The following is a 17,026-nucleotide window of genomic DNA, read 5'->3' as shown; positions in this document are numbered from 1 at the left end:
GATGCGTTTGCCGATCTAGCCAACAATGTCGGTATTTTGAGCCTGGCCCAACACTTGTGCACCTTCAAGCAATGTCTTTTCGGAGACGCGATCTTTGACGGATACTTACGCTCCTGCCGTTGTCCAGACAAGGCCAACAAACTGGTGAGTGAAACATGACCAACAGCGTGACAACCTACTAATTAGAGCCTGTCAAAGTTCACACATCCATGTGAAGAGTTAGATTGTCCACACCCTACCGAACCGTTCTACTCAGTCTTGGGGCGCCGCTGCTACTGTGGAACAATGGAGCAATGGTTCAACCTCCAGAATGAGGTCCTGGAGCATCTGCAGAATGACGAGGTGGAGAAGTTCCCGCATGTACGATTGAACAGTCAGGGTGTAAAAGAGACGGAGGTGAATGACCTACGACCCCGTCAAGCACCAACAAGCTCCGCCACACCCGTCTACTCTGCGATCCCGACGTTCATCCCCCCTCCAAAGCAAGACATCACTCCAGAGCTACTCAATCAATCATTGAGCGTTCAACCACAGAACACTGCAACAGTCAGCTCCATCATACCTTACTTCAGGGAAAATGTGTTGCGAATCTACATGCAGTTGAAGGGACTTGTTGCGGATACTCTTGTGGTCAATGCAAGTGCTTCACTTCCCTGCAGTGGCATTGGACTTGACCCTGAGCCGAAAATTGCTATTGTGCCAAAGGTAGTCCAACAGGGGCAGGGCCAGCCCCAGGTCCAGGTCGCCGACTGCCAGTGCATAGCTGTCAACATGTACATCCCCAATGTGATTACCTACTGGATACAGAAGCTTTCAGACGGCACCATTTACTCATTGACTGGTAGCAACACGGTGATCGATATCGACCAGATGAACACGACCCAGAGCACAGCATTGAGCATTGTCACACTGACTGTTGGGAGGGCAAAACGTAGCGCAGCAAACACCCTGGAATACGTGCAACCAGAGAGGCGCCAAATTTTCGGCATTCAATGCGACAAACCTTGTCCATTTTACCATATGCATGTCATCAAGAGTACCGATGGCTACTGCGGGTGCATTTTCAATGGCGCAGACAAAGAGATGGAACTTTCTTCAAGAGGCATTACAGCACCTGACATCAACACTGCAACCATGACTGAGGCGGCTTGCAAGGCCATGACGTGTTACAATAATGACAACAAACCAGCTGTCTTCAACCCATTCAGCCTGACTTGCTGGTGCAACACCCCGCCTACTATCGAGTCCAACCCAAACGCATGGAGTCCGAATGCTGGATTGAAATGAGCTGAGGAGGCTGTTTGAAGAATGCAAATGGGTTACTGTACTATCATAAGAGACGAACATCGGAACCTACCCCTCCTGCATACCATTCGATTGGGTCAGCCTACATGCCTGTTGAATTGGGGGACTCTAGGATCAATGAGTTGGGAAGAGGTTTGTGAGATTCGGTTGGCTACGACTCGGATCCTTTTGACCAGACAATGTCTTGACCCTGGAGATGAACTGTGATGGATCAGCGTGCTGAAAACATTGAGAAACGGGCAACAAAAGTCCATAGGCCTAATTGACATAACATGAGAACAAAATGAGATTGAACCGGAGACAAATGGAAATTAGTATTGCTCAAGTCAAGACAATAAGTATCCTAGAGGGGAAACGTCTACAACCCAAGCCCCTGCCAGTGGTAGAACTCGACCATCAATTTTCGAACCGGCCTCAAAACTCAGCTTCGAGATCGAGACTTCTCCGTCCGTTTACGCCGTCGCTTGCTATGTTCAACACAGACTCAAACAGAATCTAACACAGGTCAACTCGAAGCAATAAAAGAAAGATGCTGTTTCCACATTCAACGGGCTTTTGCCGCCGCCTTTTTTTCAGAATGCCAATGCCAGGCCGAAATCCCTTTTTCCCTCTCCAAAACATTAAGATCAGAGCCTAGCCTGTCCACACATTTCATGACTGAACAGTTGGATGAGCGAGTGCGCCGGGGTCAATTCCCCACCCTCACCTCTTCCTCCACCTCTGCGCTTGCTGAAATTCTTGTTGGTGGTGTAATTCTCAGAAGAAACGAAGCTGGTCGACAGGTATCACTGAACGGACTTCTCCTCTTGTGCACTTTTGAATCTCGCCCTAATTCAGGCCTTTTGTGTATGTACAAAATTGGGGTAGATAGGTTGGTACCTCAGTATTCTGACAAAAATTTGTACAAGGGGTTTGCCTTTCGTTGATTGGCGCTCGCAGTGATGCGACTTTGAGCAAGCAGCGGTCGCGTCGCGGGTTTTTGCCATGGAATAGAACAGTAGAGCTGTGTCGATTCGCCCCTTAGACGAACATCAACGTCGGAATGGGATCGGTGAGGTGAATTTTGAATGAACCGTACAGCAACAACAGAAAAGGCAAAGGTCCGCGAATTTTACTAGCACTCCCCAAACACAGCGTCACCAGTCACGGTCGAAATCGCGTGCCGGTCAAGAGGGCTTAGTTCTTCTGCTGTTCGGACCCTTGCTTTCGACAATAAGCGGGCTCTTAGGGTGCCAAAATACTCGCGTCATGAGGGAGACATAAGCTGGTCGCTGAAAGAATCCAGATGGGAATGACGTTGACTGTTCATCGCCTTGAGGACGTGTTCCCAGCACCACCACTTCCTTCTCCGTGGCCAGGCAAGGGTCCTGTGCCAGAGGCATAGCTCGTGCGGCTCGGACTCGTGCGCTGTGTCGTCTCTTCGATGATATCGCTCAATCTGGTCGGATGTCGATGTGGTGTGGCTTGGATGTTCTCCCATGCTGTTTGGGCTTGCGTCACGATGGGCGGCGGCTCGGCTCCGTAGCCCTGGCCTTCATACTCGGCCATACGGCCTTGCGGGATCGGAGGCAGTGGGCCCGATGTTGTTCGTGGGATGTTTGCGCCCTGTTGCTGCGAAGGTTGAGGACGGTACTGGGCAGCGTACATCCTCTCGCGCTCAATGTCAGCTGCGTGATCGTCATCGTCTTCCTCGGAGTATTCGCCCTCCTCCCCTTCGTCGTCGCTGATTTCTCCTTGCAGCGCAGACGGACCGATGGCTTGGTGGTAGGGGATGCGGCGGCCCTGAGCGTCGCGCGTGTAGCTGCCGTCCGGATTGATGTGATATTCCTCCTCGGAGGCGGCCGATGCACTGGACGGAATGTACGATCGTTCAGTACCTCCGGTGCCTTGGCGCGTCGGAGCGGGCAGTGTGCCAGGCATCTGGGAATTCGTGGTAGGGCTCTGGTAATAGCGGAGGTCTTGGGTGGCACTCGTTGCAGCACGACTGGCCGCAATTGCGGCAGCACTGGTGTGGGTTTGTGCTGGGCGGGGTGGAGTGGTGTAGAACTGCGTGTCTGGCTCGCGGGGTATTTGAGTCTGTGGCTGTCCTTCGCGTTGGCGCGATGATTCAGTAAACGGGTCGGTCACTGTAGGAGAAACACCTGTCTCAGGCTGATAGGTGAATTGCCGACTTTCTTCACCGGGAGAGTCCAAGGAAGTACTTGTCGTTTGACTCTGAGACCGCGCTCGTTGGGTCGCTGATGGTTGTTGACCGGATAACATCGAGGGGCCAGCACCAGCTGTAGGCCCTTCCCTCGTCTGTGGTCGCTGAGCTGAGCTCACTTGTCTACTCGGGAGACCTTGCATGGGAACAACTTCGACGCCGCCAATGAGAGTCCGCTCTCCACTCCTCAGAGCAATAGTCCTCTCGCGCTCTTCTTGCTCTCGTCTGCCCAACTCTTCCCAAGCACGGCGAGCTTCTTCTTTGCTGATTTGAAGTTCTCGTCGCATCTCCTTTACCAGTTCTTCGGCTCGGTTCTTTTCCGCACGGACCGCTTCGATGGATGTGGAGCTGGCTGTCTGAGCTTCCCTCTCCACACGAAGTTGACGTTCGAGCTCCGCTATTCTTTCTTGAGCTTGTTCTTGGTCATGCCGAGTCTCGAAAAACCAGCGCTGGAATTTCCGCTCCGAGGATGCTCTCAGGCGTTGCAACTCTACTACAGCATGAAACAGATTTGCCCCTGCAGCAGACAAGTCGTCGATCTGCCGAGCCATTTGTTTGTCTAGTGGTTTCCCGGCTAATTCGTCGGCATTATTTTGTAAACGGTGAATAAATGACGAGACAATGCCTTCCCAATGCGCTGACAGGTCTTCCCATCTCTCAAAAGCGTTGGGAAATCGACTTCGGCCGCCTGCTCCGGAGGCTTGGGCTCCCGGTTGTGGACCAGCTTGACCTCCTGCCTGAGGCTGCGATTGAGGTTGAGCTTGCGGTCTGGGTTGTTGCGGTTGCTGTGTCGGTCGAGGTGTTTGTTCAGGTACTGCAGGTCTGGCTGTTGCTGGATAGTTGAGCTGCTCCAAAGCTTCTGTACGATTTCGCTGTGTGGTCGCGGAGAGCCGAGGCTCTCTTCCTCCAACTTGAGCAGGAGCTTGTGCCGTTCTCGATGGACCCGGCTGAGCGGGAGGGATATTCTCTTGCCGGCGAGCGGCACTGGCAGATACTTGTGCAGGCGGTCCACCTATATTATAAGTCTGCGTCGGCTGCGGCCTGCCCGTTGATGTTCTGGCACTTGGTCGTGGCCGTTGTTCTCCCCCAACGCCAACAATTTGTTCTTCCTGCTGCATCCTTCTCTCTTCCTCTTGACGTTGCTTGGCCGCCGCCTCCTCAGCCTTGAGAGCTTCCCGTCTTCTTCTCTCCCGCATGACATCTGTAGGAGTACGGTATCGAGGTGGTTGTTCGGTCGAAGTTGGCCCGGTGTCGGTAGCTGCAGTCGTACGTGGTGCTCCTCCATTTTGTGTTCGCGCAGTGGCACCGGGCGGATTGCCCCTTACCAGATCTGACATCCGAGCCTGTTCTTCAAGCAGATCCGGAGTCAGTGGGTGCGCATTTACCCCACTACCTCGTCTGATAGCCTCTAAGGCAAAGAGAATAGCGTCGTGGGTGTGTCTGGAGATACAAGTTGTCCTTACGGGCCAGTATGACTCGTTCTCTACCAGCCGTTGGTAGTTTTGTGGACTGGTAGACCCCGACTGGTCAAAACCGCTCGGAGGTGTAACAGGACGAGCCTCTGGAGTTGGACTCGGAGGCTCAGATCTTCTTACTGCAGCCTGACCAGCCCGTCTCTCTTGCAACCTTGGAGTCCTTCTCAGAGATCGGACACCGCTGGAAGGGGAGGATTGGGGTCGCCGTTGCGAGGCAGGTGTGAGTATTAGTTGCTGGCGTTGGGGCAAAGGTTCTCGTTCAGGGTCGTAGTACTCGTAAAGGTCGTCAAAGCGAGGATACTCGGACCGAGACACTTCGACTGGTAGTGAATTTGGAGGGATGGTGGGATCTTGGAACAATGCGGTGAGTGCGCTTCGGAGCGCACGATGGTAGGTAGGGGATCCTCAGTCCTGGGAGCTGGGAGACAGCGTGCTCACAGACCCTAGCGATGGGAGTGGGCTAAGGAGAGCTGAAGCAAGGTGTCAGGGACCTTGAGCAGTAACATTGACCTGGTGAGAGCGAAAGGTGTTGTAATTAGTGCGTGGCTGGTCCAATGCCTGCGGTGGTGGTCAAAATCACGGAGGTTGGGTTTCGCTTGAGTGCGCGCGACAACTGGCGCGGCGCACTCGTGTCTCGACGCCTCTGGGTAATCTGAAGTGTTTGTGTTGATGCATGAAAAGGGCTTCGCGCGGCCAAATAAAAATTATGGGTGTAAATGTGGTGTTGGTGAGGCAGATAGGTTCACAATGTGGTGGGTGCGGCAGAATCAACGTGGAAGTGTCGCATGGAAGCTCCGACCTTCGCACGAGCCTTTTTGCGGAGAGCTTGACAATGTCAAAGCTGCAGAGCGACGTATATGACGGGGATATGATTGATATTCGACTCGTAATGTTCTATCTGTATGTCAGAGTGCATTTGTGAGGACGGAATATCACATTCTCAAAGGTTGGCGGATCGTATATGGCGCAGACTCGGGAGGATTGCTACCGGCGGTCGAAGTCGAGGCGGAGCCGGACCCAGGCAAGAAAGATTAACGGGAGAGCTAGAGTAGATCTTGCTCGTCAAACTGCTTGCCATGGCCAGATTCGCATCTCATCGACATGGACGGATTTCCATTCGAGGCTTCGGTAGGTTGGTGGCGATGGGAATATTGAGGAGGCTGGTATCGGACACACGGCGACTTGGTCTAGTGAACACCAGCAGAGGCAGAGACTGGCGATGAGTTGGCATCTCTCCATTCTCGTCATCGCCCATCGACGCCTCATCCTTGGAAACTACCCCTGTTAATCTGTCCATTGCCGAACTCAGCCTGCTGGCGATCTTGCAACTTCTCGCTCACCATCAAACAAGATGCAAAGGGAATATATCATCTAGAGAAGAAAAGCCTGGACTCCTCCGCAGCTCGTTTGCTGCTTCACACCATCCTTGCCATCCAGGAACCAGGCACCGAATGTCTGACCCTTCAACCTGCATTTGACTGCTTGGGAGCTGCATTGGCCATCGGATTGGTTCAAGATCTCGCCCTTTTTCACGAATCAGCAGTTCCGATAGCCACAATGCTGCGATGGAGTCCTTGTTTGACTCCCTGGTCCAGGATGAGACCGCGCAGATCCGATATTACCGATGCAGTCTTGCAGCTTTGTCTCGTCTCTCACGGAGTAGTCTCGATCTATTTTGACCTCCAAGTCTTCCATTGCTTGTCGTGTCGAGGCCGAGCGCCAACCATGACCTGATTTGCACCAGACAGGGATCCCTAGGATTTCTTGTTCATGCCTTGTTTTTCCTTTCGAGGCTCGCGAGGTTCCGAGTAGCGCCATCTCGTTTGAGCGGAGTCGTCGGATATCTTGCGATCCATTTCAGGGTCGCTGTGCGCTTCCTATTCCTGTCTGCAAGTGTCAGGTGTCAAGTTTGATCCAGTGCTGGCATTCCCTGTCTGTAAGTGCTTTGTCGGAGACATTGACATGTATGTCTTCGTCTGATACTCGAGACTGCTCTCCGTTGGGTTCGCGATTGTTTGATATTCGTTGGCGGCAGGTCGATGATTAGGGAAGAGGAAATCCCTCAAGTGTCTATGTGGCTGCCGTGCCGCCCGATTGGAATCTCATATAGCAAAGACCCGACGCCTTGGGAATGGATGGATGCCTAGCCTGTCCACTCCTGTCAACCCTTGATATCGTACTCATTACAGCCATATTCCCTCCACACCTGGTGTACCCCTTCGCCATGCGGCGCGCAGTCATTGACGCCATCATTTCACTTCCGAGTGGACCTACTTCGATCGATTGATGGCCACTACTCAGAGAATCAATAGCGATCTGCGCAAGCCACGTTTTCCACATCCTGCAAGCTGCAGTTTGTACTTGCAACCCGCCTTCCACCTTTCGATGGTGGTGAGGACCTCCTCGTTTGCTCCCCTCACAGCAGCGCCCGGACCCCTTGCCAACTGACCAGCCAACGTTACTACATACACGAGGCACACCTCGAGACCTCTGTGTCATGAGGATGACCACGGCCTGTGCTCTTTCGGGGTGGCTTGATGCACAAGTGCCCACTCCACGGCCTAATCCGTGCTTACATGCTGATGGAACTGCCATCCCAGACTTCCCCGGGAGCCCTCTTGTTGCGCCCTGCAGCAAACCCTTGATCTTGCATCAGTCACTGGCAAGTTGGCGAGATTTGGGAGTACGAAATCTGTCTTGCTGCAAGATCGGCCAGCTGCGGTTGACAGTGCAAAGCCACACTAACCAACCCCTCAAGGTTTCAGCGGATTGTTCATATATTGGTGTGCTCTCTTGCTCCGATACAATTTCCACATCTGCTTTCCGAAGGTAAACATTGAATACTTCCCTGAATATTTCAAGTAGCTTTGGCTCCCTGATCGGTCTAGAAAAGGACTGCGTCTCTCCATTGTTTACATCTTGTGCTGCGTTTGCCGGACTGGCCTCCTGAGCACATGCCCAAAGAGTACCACTTTTTACCTCGAGAATTTAGGAAAATGCCTCGTACGCCGCCGACAACAGCAGAACCCGAGGGGCTTCCCGAACCCCCAGACTTTGCATTGTTGAGCAAGAGTATTTCAGATGATACTTCCTTTTGCTCAAATCTCTACAGCTTTTCGAATACAGCTTCCTATGAGTCGCTCCTTTTACCTCGAGTACCATCGCCGTCTCTCCGTTTGGAAGAAATGCTAGGCCTGTGGCCGTCGACACCCAAATCTCCATCAGCGTTCGGTTTAGGAGGTCTCACTATCGATGACTGTTCCGGCTGTCGCGATTCTGTTGCTACTATTGTGCACTTTGGTGATTGGATCTCAGATCAATCACAGAGTCGATCTCCAAGCTTGCTCCCACCAGCGCCACTCTTCAACCACCGCGAACCATCAGTACCGAAGGCCAGTATGGAGTGTCGGCTTCCCCCAACGCTAGATGCAAGGTTCGGCCCAAGACAAGTGAACCAGTTATGTTCTCAGCTAGAAAAGGCTTCCTTCCTTTCGGACTCGCCTTCTTTCCCGGCCACACGAACGACAACACCAGTACCAGTACCGTCTTTGACTCATTCACACTATTCAACATACTCCCTGCCTGGACAAATGAATGGTGCTGCCGCTTCAGCTACGGTATCTTTGACTAGCCCCACTCTCCCTTCTAGCTTGGAGCCTGGCACAAAGATGGCGATCGCTAAGACCGCCACGATCGAGCCGAATAACAATGCACTCGGTCACTCAAGCCCTGAACCAACACAAGGGGAGACAAGTCGTCGAGTGTCTGCTGACATTGCTTTCGCTGGCGAAAGCATGCATAATAATCCAAGAAGTGTCGAAATGCAACTCCCCCAACTTGCAGCATCTCCACCTGAAGTATCCTACATCGAATGGGACGATGACGACGGTCGACGAGGCCCGTCCCGGATGGCTCGGGTCAAGAAAAGCCTCGCCGATCTTCGTGCTGCGGAACGATTTATTGCGGATGTCGGCTCGGCAAAGAGGACCGCGACGTCCAGCCACAAACAGGATGTGGCAGCATTGAAATACTCTACGGTCGAAGATAGCATCTCGAGTCCAAAACCAGAAGTGTACCGGCAACCAACATCGAAGGACAAACATGACGCTCTGAAATACGCAACATGTCCGGCGTCCTTTAAGGACAGGCCGCTACCTGAACTTCCCATCCAAGTCCAACCCACGCAGCCGGGCGATATCGTTAACGTCGACGCTGCGAGTACCAGCAAAGTGAAGAAGGGCTCAGGCGAGAAGCGCACGCTGGCGAAATACACTGCGCATTCACCATGTCTTCCTTTCCCAAAGAGCGGTAGGCGGAGAACGATCAGTGCAGAACTGGATGGGCCCTTGCCAGCATCGCCAATGAACATCTATCTTGCGAGTGAAGTCCACGCTCAGCCGCCAATGGCGATACCATTTCCAACGATGCGGAAGAGAAAGAGAATCAGTGGTGTTTCGTTCAAATCCGGGAGAAGTGAGAAGAAAAGGAAACCTAGGTTCGGCGTGGTGGGCAAATTGGTCAGGGCAGTTTTGCGATTTAAGCAAGAGTGTTGAGAAGTTATGGTGGCAAGAAGAGATGGTTCTCCACAGATGCGACATACTCATTCCGCGAATCTTTCGGTGTTGATGACTTGTTTCGGTTGATCGAGATAGCTCAGACTCAATGTCGGGTCCGCTGGTGGTGTTTCGGCGTTGCTACTTGGCTTGTTGGGTCCTTATGTTTGCGTGTACGGGTATGGAAAAGCTCTTATGCGACATGAAGGAATGATTGACGTCTGCGAGAACTGACGGGCTGAATTGGTTAATGACTATGACTATGGAAATGAAGCTATGAGTGAGTGTATGATACCTGGTTATAGAATATCGCAGGTCTTCTTTCACATATTGCATGATTAGATGCATATTCAGAGGAACGGGGCGTGGTCAACGCAGTATCTAACGTCTCATCACAGACTCTCGGTTGGACGGTCATCGAGCCACATGCCTTGATTTGGCCGTGTGGGAAGGATGCGGGACATGAGGAAATCACGGTTTGTGGGCCAGCGCAAGATGTTGCAGGCCGGCCTGGGATCTTTCATGGAGACACAAATCAACCATCAGATGTGTAGAGAAGATATGTCCATGATAGCTAACTTTTCAAGAAGGAAGATTAACGATGAAGATACCCTTTGCGACGTCTCGGGGGGTATGTTTTTGTGAGTGGGCTTGTCACGTGGTCAGGATTGAACTCGGCCGTGGAAGGTTCCGACACTCCGGCCCGAGCAAGAATGGCAGGTGAAGCGACCTACTAACTACCTCACTTCGCTATCAGGTGTTACACGTTCTCTCGCTCTGTGATACCTACCACCTAGGTGCCTACACACCTTCAACTGCCCTGCTTGCCTGATACTTCCAATCTAACCAGGCCGAGGCATTCGGTCAAGACTCTACCATGCATAAGCCCCGCAAAGCTCGGCCATGGGTGGAGTTTTACTAGTATCTAACTCCGGAGACCATGTGAATCTGATCGGCAAGATATGATGTTTCTTTCGCTTTTCCTCATCTACTTCTGCTTGTGACCATCAGCTCTTTGTGCATGTTCAGACTGCAATATTCTTCAACCATGATGAAATATTTCTCACGGTTGGTATCGTTTGAATCAGAAGATGGACAAAAGAGATTCTTCGCCGATCTAGGATCCGTCTCCGATGTTCCCGCGCAAGGGGCTTCCATCTCTGCATATGAGTCCTTTCAGGATCTTCTCGAGGGCAAAAACGAAGTTACCGCTGTAATTGGAAAGGTGCGGAGTCTATCCTTCCGACCGTCGAAATTGAGGTCCTGGGGGATCAGTACTAACCACTAGAGCAATTGTAGCTCCTCGCGCCTATTCCTCGACATGATTTGCCCATATACTGCGTGGGACTGAATTACAGAAGTCATGCGAAAGAAGCAAATGTATGGATACACCAGCCTTGATCTTAGGGGAGAGAAGGAGACTGATTCTGTCCCCGCTTTCCAGCTTAACATTCCCACCAATCCACCATTATGGACGAAGCCTGCTGCAGCACTAGCATCACCAGACGAGGACATCAACATGAGCAGATACTGTACCTCCAACTTTCCCGATTGGGAGGTAAGCCCCTTCCTGCTGTTCCCACAACCACAACCAAGTATCCCCGAGAAAAGTTACTGAATGTTATCGATTGAGGCTGCAGGGAGAACTGGTGTTCGTTACGTCAAAAGAATGTCGCGACGTCTCGGCAGATGAAGCAGAATCCTGTATTCTCGGCTACACCATCGGCAATGACCTCTCATGTCGCGTGTTTCAGCTACCAGCCCAGAACGGAGGCCAATTTTTCTACGCAAAGGCATTTGACAAGTTTGCTCCCATCGGTCCCGTCCTAGTCAGCCCCGAGGTTTTGACGCAGGGAAGAGAATGGAGACTTGTGACGAAAATCAATGGCGAGGTCATGCAGGACGCGGATATCAAGAAGGATATGGTATTCTCGGCAGCACAGATCTTGAGCTTCATGAGTCAAAGTGAGTGTGGATCCTGTCACTTTGCATTTTTGCACATGGAGATAAGTGTTCTTTTTTTTGGAGGTCGTCAGGTCTCACGTCCACGAAAATATGCTGACTGAAGACGGTCTTCTAACGACAGGTACGACAATCCCAGCATACACGGCTGTCATGACAGGAACTCCTTCTGGGGTTGGAGCCTTTCGAGCGCCAAAGCGGTTTTTGAATCACGGAGAAGTTGTGGAGATCGAGATATCTAATATTGGCATCTTGAAGAACAAAATCCTCTTTCCAGCGGGAAAGCAACCAGTATTGTGAGACACGGCTCCGCCAATATTGTTGGTCCGATTGTCTGGCTGATCAATGTTTTTCAAAGTTTGACATATCTACGACTTCTGTATTCAATGATCGTCCACAAGATGTGTCTGCTGTGGTGACATCGGGTCCTTCCAAAAGGATGTCGCGGTACGCCTATAAACAAGACTTTGGGCAACACATGTAGCATCAGAAGAAGTATGAGCAAATGTCAGCATGATACTATCAGCCACACCGAACAAAGGCTCAACTTCACCCATGCTGTCCCTTTCATAAATCCTTGCATCATCAGTCAGCGTGGTTGTATTCATCCTCCCAAATATGGCAATGAAGGAGATATCAAATCAACCATCGTGTTCTGGATCAAAACTCCCTGTTACTATCGGCGAACGGTATCCCGCGATATCCTGCGACAGGCTGACGAGGGGCATGCTGCCCTCTCTTTCCCGTAATCCGATAGATACAAGTTAGTCTTGCGAGAAGCTCCGTACGACACAGCATCAACCGAGGCTCGGAATGACTATCCCCCCAGCTCCTTGATCTGGTGGACGCTCTTCTGGTTTTATTCCTGTGCGGGGCCTTTGCGGGACCTCTCAAATCCTCCCCTGAGCCTTGGACGGTTTTCTCGCGCGGTTCCCGCTATGACACCGCGGGCAAGCTTACGTCGACATCAGCTCTCGATATATGAAAGAAGAACAGGCGCAGCACACGTCGCAGGAAGCAATGTAAATTCCGATACCTAGGTATATTGTAAAGGCCTAGAAAGGGGACAGAACTATGGTAACTGTGCTTGATATTCTTGCCTACCTTCCCCGGTTTATTCGCGAACGCCTCGTTCCCAACATGCCTATCCCCGACGTCAAGAACGATCCTTCAAAAGTCCAGCTTGTCCGCTTGGGCCACGTCTACTTCGAGCATCCGGATCTGAACAAGTTTGCAAAGTTCGCCAGAGACTTTGGATTCATCGAGGAGAAGAGGGTTGGCGATACCGTGTATTACTGTGGATATGGACGTGATCCATACGTATATGTGGCGACAAAAGCCAAGTCCGGGAAACCAAAGTTCATGGGTGCTGCTTTCGTCGCCAGAGATCAAACAGAGTTCGATAAAGCTTCCAGAATCCCCGGTGCGACGGTCAAGAGCCTCGATCAGGCGCCTGGAGGCGGACAATTGATCACAATCGCTCGTCCGAACGGGACATATGTCCATATCGTGTATGGCCAGGAAGAACGGAAGGTCAACACTGGAAAGACAGAGCCCACAGCAACGCATGACTCACAAGGTCCATACAACAGCCCCTTCGAGAAGAAGAGACTCGGCCAATTCCAGCGATACCACGAAGGGCCTGCTCTTGTCCACAAGCTGGGCCATTTGGGATATGTGTGCAAGGAGTTCGACGACGAATTGAACTTTTACACTTCCAACTTCAATCTCGTCCACTCGGACATCCTGTGGCATCCGCAATTCTCCAACGTCGATGTACTGACCTTCATGCACATCGATCTCGGAAAGGAGTATTCAGACCACCACATTATGTTTCTGCAGCGAGCGCCCCCCGAGGTCAAGGAAACATATATCCACCACAGCTCGTTCGAAGTTGCCGACTTCGACACCCAATTGATCGGTCACGAGTGGCTAGCGAAGAACAAGTGGAAGAGTGTTTGGGGAGTGGGCAGGCATATCCTAGGCAGTCAGATCTTTGACTATTGGCAAGACGTCAGTGGTTTCAAGATTGAACATTATGCTGATGGCGACGTGGTGAATGAAGACACCGCCACTCGCAGGGAAGTGGCGGGACCGATATCTGTCTGGGGTCCCGAGTTGCCAAAGGATTTCGGAGAGGACGCCACCAAGATATCTTTCCAGTAGCACAACAACCTTGATTGACTCTTCTCTGTGGGATTGTATGACCAATGATACAAATTCCGGTTTGTCGCGATTTGTCGCGATATCTGTCGCATTGCCAAAGCTGCAGGTGACTTTGACATGTGCGGAAGTGACATGGATGCCAGCGCTGGCACGCAATATCGCCAATCAGAAAAACTGCTGTCTGGCCACAGAGCTTGGCGCGTTTCACTGCGTTATTTGCTGGCGGACTTTCGTCAGACATATTGATTTACCGTCATTGTTTCCCGTCGTGTTGTCTCTTTCACAACGTTCCATGTTTAATCACCACATCCCATTCCATCCTCTTCCAGGGTTCGTCGGTGCATATTCTAGGGTCATTCTAGGTACCGTCATGCATTTTTATTCTTTATACAAGCCAATATGATAACAATACCGCCTCAAGTTGCAGTGGTCGATTTTCATCATGCACGGTACGTTACGCTGACCGACTTAAGAATCCATCGGGCAGGCTCGCTGATGATAGCGGCCACAAAGAGGACCAGAAGTCGAATTTTGGGTCGACCCTGCTGGCGACGACTTATGCAAGCGCAATGATTGGTCCTTGTTGCCGTTCATGGCCTTGTCCGACGGCGCGCACGCAATGGCCGAAGAGTTCTCTTACTTCACGCTGCTGAATAAGGGTGCCAGCGACGCTGAGCCTGGATCGAGTCTGTTCGGAATCTCGTGTACGCGGCAGATCAAGGCGGAGAAATTGAAGCGTCGGTCGGCGGATGTCACGAGGTCGACGGTTCAAAAGGCCGTGGTAGTGGTATCCTCGACAGCCCAGGGCATGGGAGAGTTAAGGGAGCGGCTAGGTGCCGTTACTGCGGCTTGGTACCATCAGGAGTGAGTCTCATCTCCCCATTTCTTTGTCGTTTATTGAGCAGAGCGGAAATGGGAGACCTGCACGAGTGAAAGATCTTGATGATATTTTGGGCTGTCGGTCGTCAACGCGTCAAGGTCCGACATTCGACAGGCGGCTCCGGAGTCGCAGCCCAGCAGCACGGGCACTTGAAAAAAGTGTCTGTCTTGAAGCTGTACAGGTGAGCTCTGTACCTGGGGATAGAGAGACTATCGCCTAGGAATAGGGCTTAATGCTCAGAGACCAAAATGTCACCGCATCCTGTTCGATCCGCTTTCGACTGCCGGAGCAGTATTGCTGAGACACCACCTCTGCAGGGACTTCTCAGATACCACAATACTCAAGGTAGGTAGGTGTTCATCATGACCGATACAGTGCTGGTTGACTGACCGATGCTGCTTCATAGGAATTTCAAGAGAGTCTTGCACGATCGCCCGCTGTGCACGAAGACGGGAAGGATCATTACTTTGGTAGATCTCGCGCCTTGTGATCAGACGGACTCGTAACTGATGTCTCTCTTCACGTACAGGATTATCAATACGCGAGATGATTTACGAATTTAGACACCAAACGTTGGCGCTAGTCAAGTGTCTGTTGCTGCAACGAAAGGTAAGCAAGCCGTGCAGAGGAATAGATCTGGAACAGACTGCGCTGATTTCAAGCGCATAGATGCTCTTCTTCGGCTCCAAATGCGAGAGATTATGCATGATGCAGTTTGCCTTGGTGTCGCTCATACCGGGCTTGATTAGAAATCTGCAAGATGCGGCGGATCCCATTCTAGATTCATATGCACAGCATGCGTCGAGAGCCGCTACGCTGAGGACAAGCGATAGGAGTTCATGTACGTCTCCGTTCCTGACATCTGCTCCCCAACTTTGGCAGTGTCCACTAGACCGGCAGCTGATAGACCTTTGGTAGTATTGTCATACATGGGTTTGCCCTTGCAAATTTTCGGCAAGGTAAGGAACCTCAGAATCCTTCTTCACAGGGCTGATGACTGATCGTGCACAGGGTTCGTTCTTCGGTCCGTACACGCCTCTTCAACAACTGGATATCCTAGCCGACTACGACACGAAATCCTACGTAGTCGGCTCAACGAATTCACTCCTTCTCCAACAGAAAGAAAAGTATAGCGACATTCTCATCAACCTCGACGAGTCGAACAGTATCACCGTCACATCTCCTTCCCTACGCACCGCCCTCACCCTCTCAGCCGCGGACCGACGCTGGATCGACTTTCTCACCCAAACCGTCCTGGACACCTGGGATCCCGAAAACCCCAGCCGTCCGAAGAACATGGGCTATGCGGGCTCTGAGGATGCAATCCGCTTGCAGTTCGAGGAGTATATTCTGAGCTTGCTGAGCAGTATGGCTTATCAAGTCTACCATGAGTCTATGCAGGGCGATGCTGGCCTGCCCAGTTCTCTCACTAATACCGAGCACTACCCGGACCCAGGGGATACGGCGATGGATTTCAACCCAGAGTTCCTGGCGATATGGCGGAGTACGCATAATTTCGAGCTGTTCGACAACTTGACCCGCGGAAATCGGATTTTCGACATCATTGAGCCGAGACATCCGACGGGTGGTGGGTTGAGTGTCGAGGATGTACAGAGGCGGCTGCAGCAGAATCTCGCAGAGCTGCATCTGGACGAGCGGATGCGTGAAGGGAGGGAACAGCTCGGCAAGACGATTGCCGTTGGAAAGGAGAGGATGGCGCGCTTCTGGGCCGAGGTGGAGCAACGTAGGAGAGTTGCACCGAACAGGAGTGGGAATCAGGCTGCGAGCAGTGTGGACCAGGCGAGGAAAGAGAATGAAAGTCTCGAGAAAGACAAGGACCGGGTGCAGCTGGGTGAGAAGAGCGAGTCTGGAGACGCAGCGGCGGTGGCAGCGGGTGCTGGAAGCGCTGGAGGCGCTGGAGGATGGGCCAGCTCCATACGGGACCGTGCTGCAAAGGTGCAACTGCAAAGACCGAATGTCGACGCGGCGCAGTTGCAAGCTTCCGCGAGGGAGAATGCAGCCAAAGCCGGCGCGTATCTGAGTAGTTGGGGAAGCTGGGCCAAGGATCGAATGCAGCAGGGGAAAGGACCGGCGGGGCAGACGAGCTCCTCACCGTCGACGTCGACGTCTGCTCCAGAGAACGTGGAGGCGGCTGGCCCTGGCACAGGCAGCGCATCGTGATGGAATGAGGCTCGATGCTAATGACCCTCGAGAGACGGATATGACCAGAAGTTGAAGGATTGCATGACGTCGAACAGAGGTAGTCTCATTACACTGCCTGATCGTGAATAAATCTTTTCAACCCGACGTGCGTGGTCTAGGATGAGATGAGCTGGGGAGGACAAAGGAGAGACTGTCACCTATTCAAGGAAAGTACTCTCTGCAATCCTGTTTACAATCGATGGCAGTGCGGCTGCGGCGAGCATCAAGACTATGAAACTAAATCGTACGACACTTGCTCGACTCACGTCACGCGGAAGCG

The 17,026-nt window shown here is 52.1% G+C and overlaps 6 protein-coding genes across 8 annotated transcripts; 5 read left to right on the top strand and 1 right to left on the bottom strand.

Moving 5' to 3' along the window:
- Positions 1–285: 285 nt before the first annotated feature.
- On the top strand, positions 286–1,564 carry PV05_10718 (uncharacterized protein; the record flags this gene model as incomplete). Its single annotated transcript, XM_013454131.1, has 1 exon — positions 286–1,564. One exon carries the CDS (start codon positions 286–288, stop codon positions 1,285–1,287), a length of 1,002 nt encoding a protein of 333 aa, XP_013309585.1. The 3' UTR covers positions 1,288–1,564.
- A 36-nt stretch (positions 1,565–1,600) lies between these two features.
- Positions 1,601–6,197, bottom strand: PV05_10717 (uncharacterized protein). The gene has a single exon (XM_013454130.1). It carries the CDS (start codon positions 4,843–4,845, stop codon positions 2,611–2,613), a length of 2,235 nt encoding a protein of 744 aa, XP_013309584.1. The 5' UTR covers positions 4,846–6,197; the 3' UTR covers positions 1,601–2,610.
- A 1,862-nt stretch (positions 6,198–8,059) lies between these two features.
- On the top strand, positions 8,060–9,910 carry PV05_10716 (uncharacterized protein). Its single transcript, XM_013454129.1, has one exon. It carries the CDS (start codon positions 8,169–8,171, stop codon positions 9,534–9,536), a length of 1,368 nt encoding a protein of 455 aa, XP_013309583.1. The 5' UTR covers positions 8,060–8,168; the 3' UTR covers positions 9,537–9,910.
- A 422-nt stretch (positions 9,911–10,332) lies between these two features.
- On the top strand, positions 10,333–12,224 carry PV05_10715. 2 transcript variants are annotated; one of them, XM_013454128.1, is made up of 6 exons: positions 10,333–10,761; positions 10,836–10,916; positions 10,981–11,094; positions 11,177–11,501; positions 11,623–11,794; positions 11,857–12,224. In XM_013454128.1, exons 1-6 carry the CDS (start codon positions 10,558–10,560, stop codon positions 11,915–11,917), a joined length of 957 nt encoding a protein of 318 aa, XP_013309582.1. In that variant the 5' UTR covers positions 10,333–10,557; the 3' UTR covers positions 11,918–12,224. The 2 variants fall into 2 exon arrangements, with proteins under 2 accessions (XP_013309582.1, XP_013309581.1); XM_013454127.1 differs by having other exon boundaries at positions 11,623–12,224.
- Positions 12,225–12,638: 414 nt separating this feature from the next.
- PV05_10714 (uncharacterized protein) lies at positions 12,639–13,664 on the top strand (the record flags this gene model as incomplete). The annotated part of the gene is made up of 1 exon (XM_013454126.1): positions 12,639–13,664. The coding sequence occupies one exon, from the start codon at positions 12,639–12,641 to the stop codon at positions 13,662–13,664; it is 1,026 nt and encodes a 341-aa protein (XP_013309580.1).
- Positions 13,665–13,972: 308 nt separating this feature from the next.
- On the top strand, positions 13,973–17,020 carry PV05_10713. 2 transcript variants are annotated; one of them, XM_013454124.1, is made up of 9 exons: positions 13,973–14,026; positions 14,086–14,113; positions 14,178–14,528; positions 14,862–14,889; positions 14,951–15,014; positions 15,074–15,153; positions 15,214–15,385; positions 15,463–15,503; positions 15,556–17,020. In XM_013454124.1, exons 3-9 carry the CDS (start codon positions 14,257–14,259, stop codon positions 16,723–16,725), a joined length of 1,827 nt encoding a protein of 608 aa, XP_013309578.1. In that variant the 5' UTR covers positions 13,973–14,026; positions 14,086–14,113; positions 14,178–14,256; the 3' UTR covers positions 16,726–17,020. The 2 variants fall into 2 exon arrangements, with proteins under 2 accessions (XP_013309578.1, XP_013309579.1); XM_013454125.1 differs by having other exon boundaries at positions 13,973–14,113.
- The last annotated feature ends 6 nt before the right edge of the window (positions 17,021–17,026 follow it).

The sequence above is a fragment of the Exophiala xenobiotica genome (genome assembly GCF_000835505.1).
Source record: "Exophiala xenobiotica strain CBS 118157 unplaced genomic scaffold supercont1.7, whole genome shotgun sequence".
Taxonomy (NCBI): domain Eukaryota; kingdom Fungi; phylum Ascomycota; class Eurotiomycetes; order Chaetothyriales; family Herpotrichiellaceae; genus Exophiala; species Exophiala xenobiotica.
The sequence above is the reverse complement of the archived record's forward strand: the minus strand, read 5'-3'. Positions and strand labels throughout refer to the sequence as shown.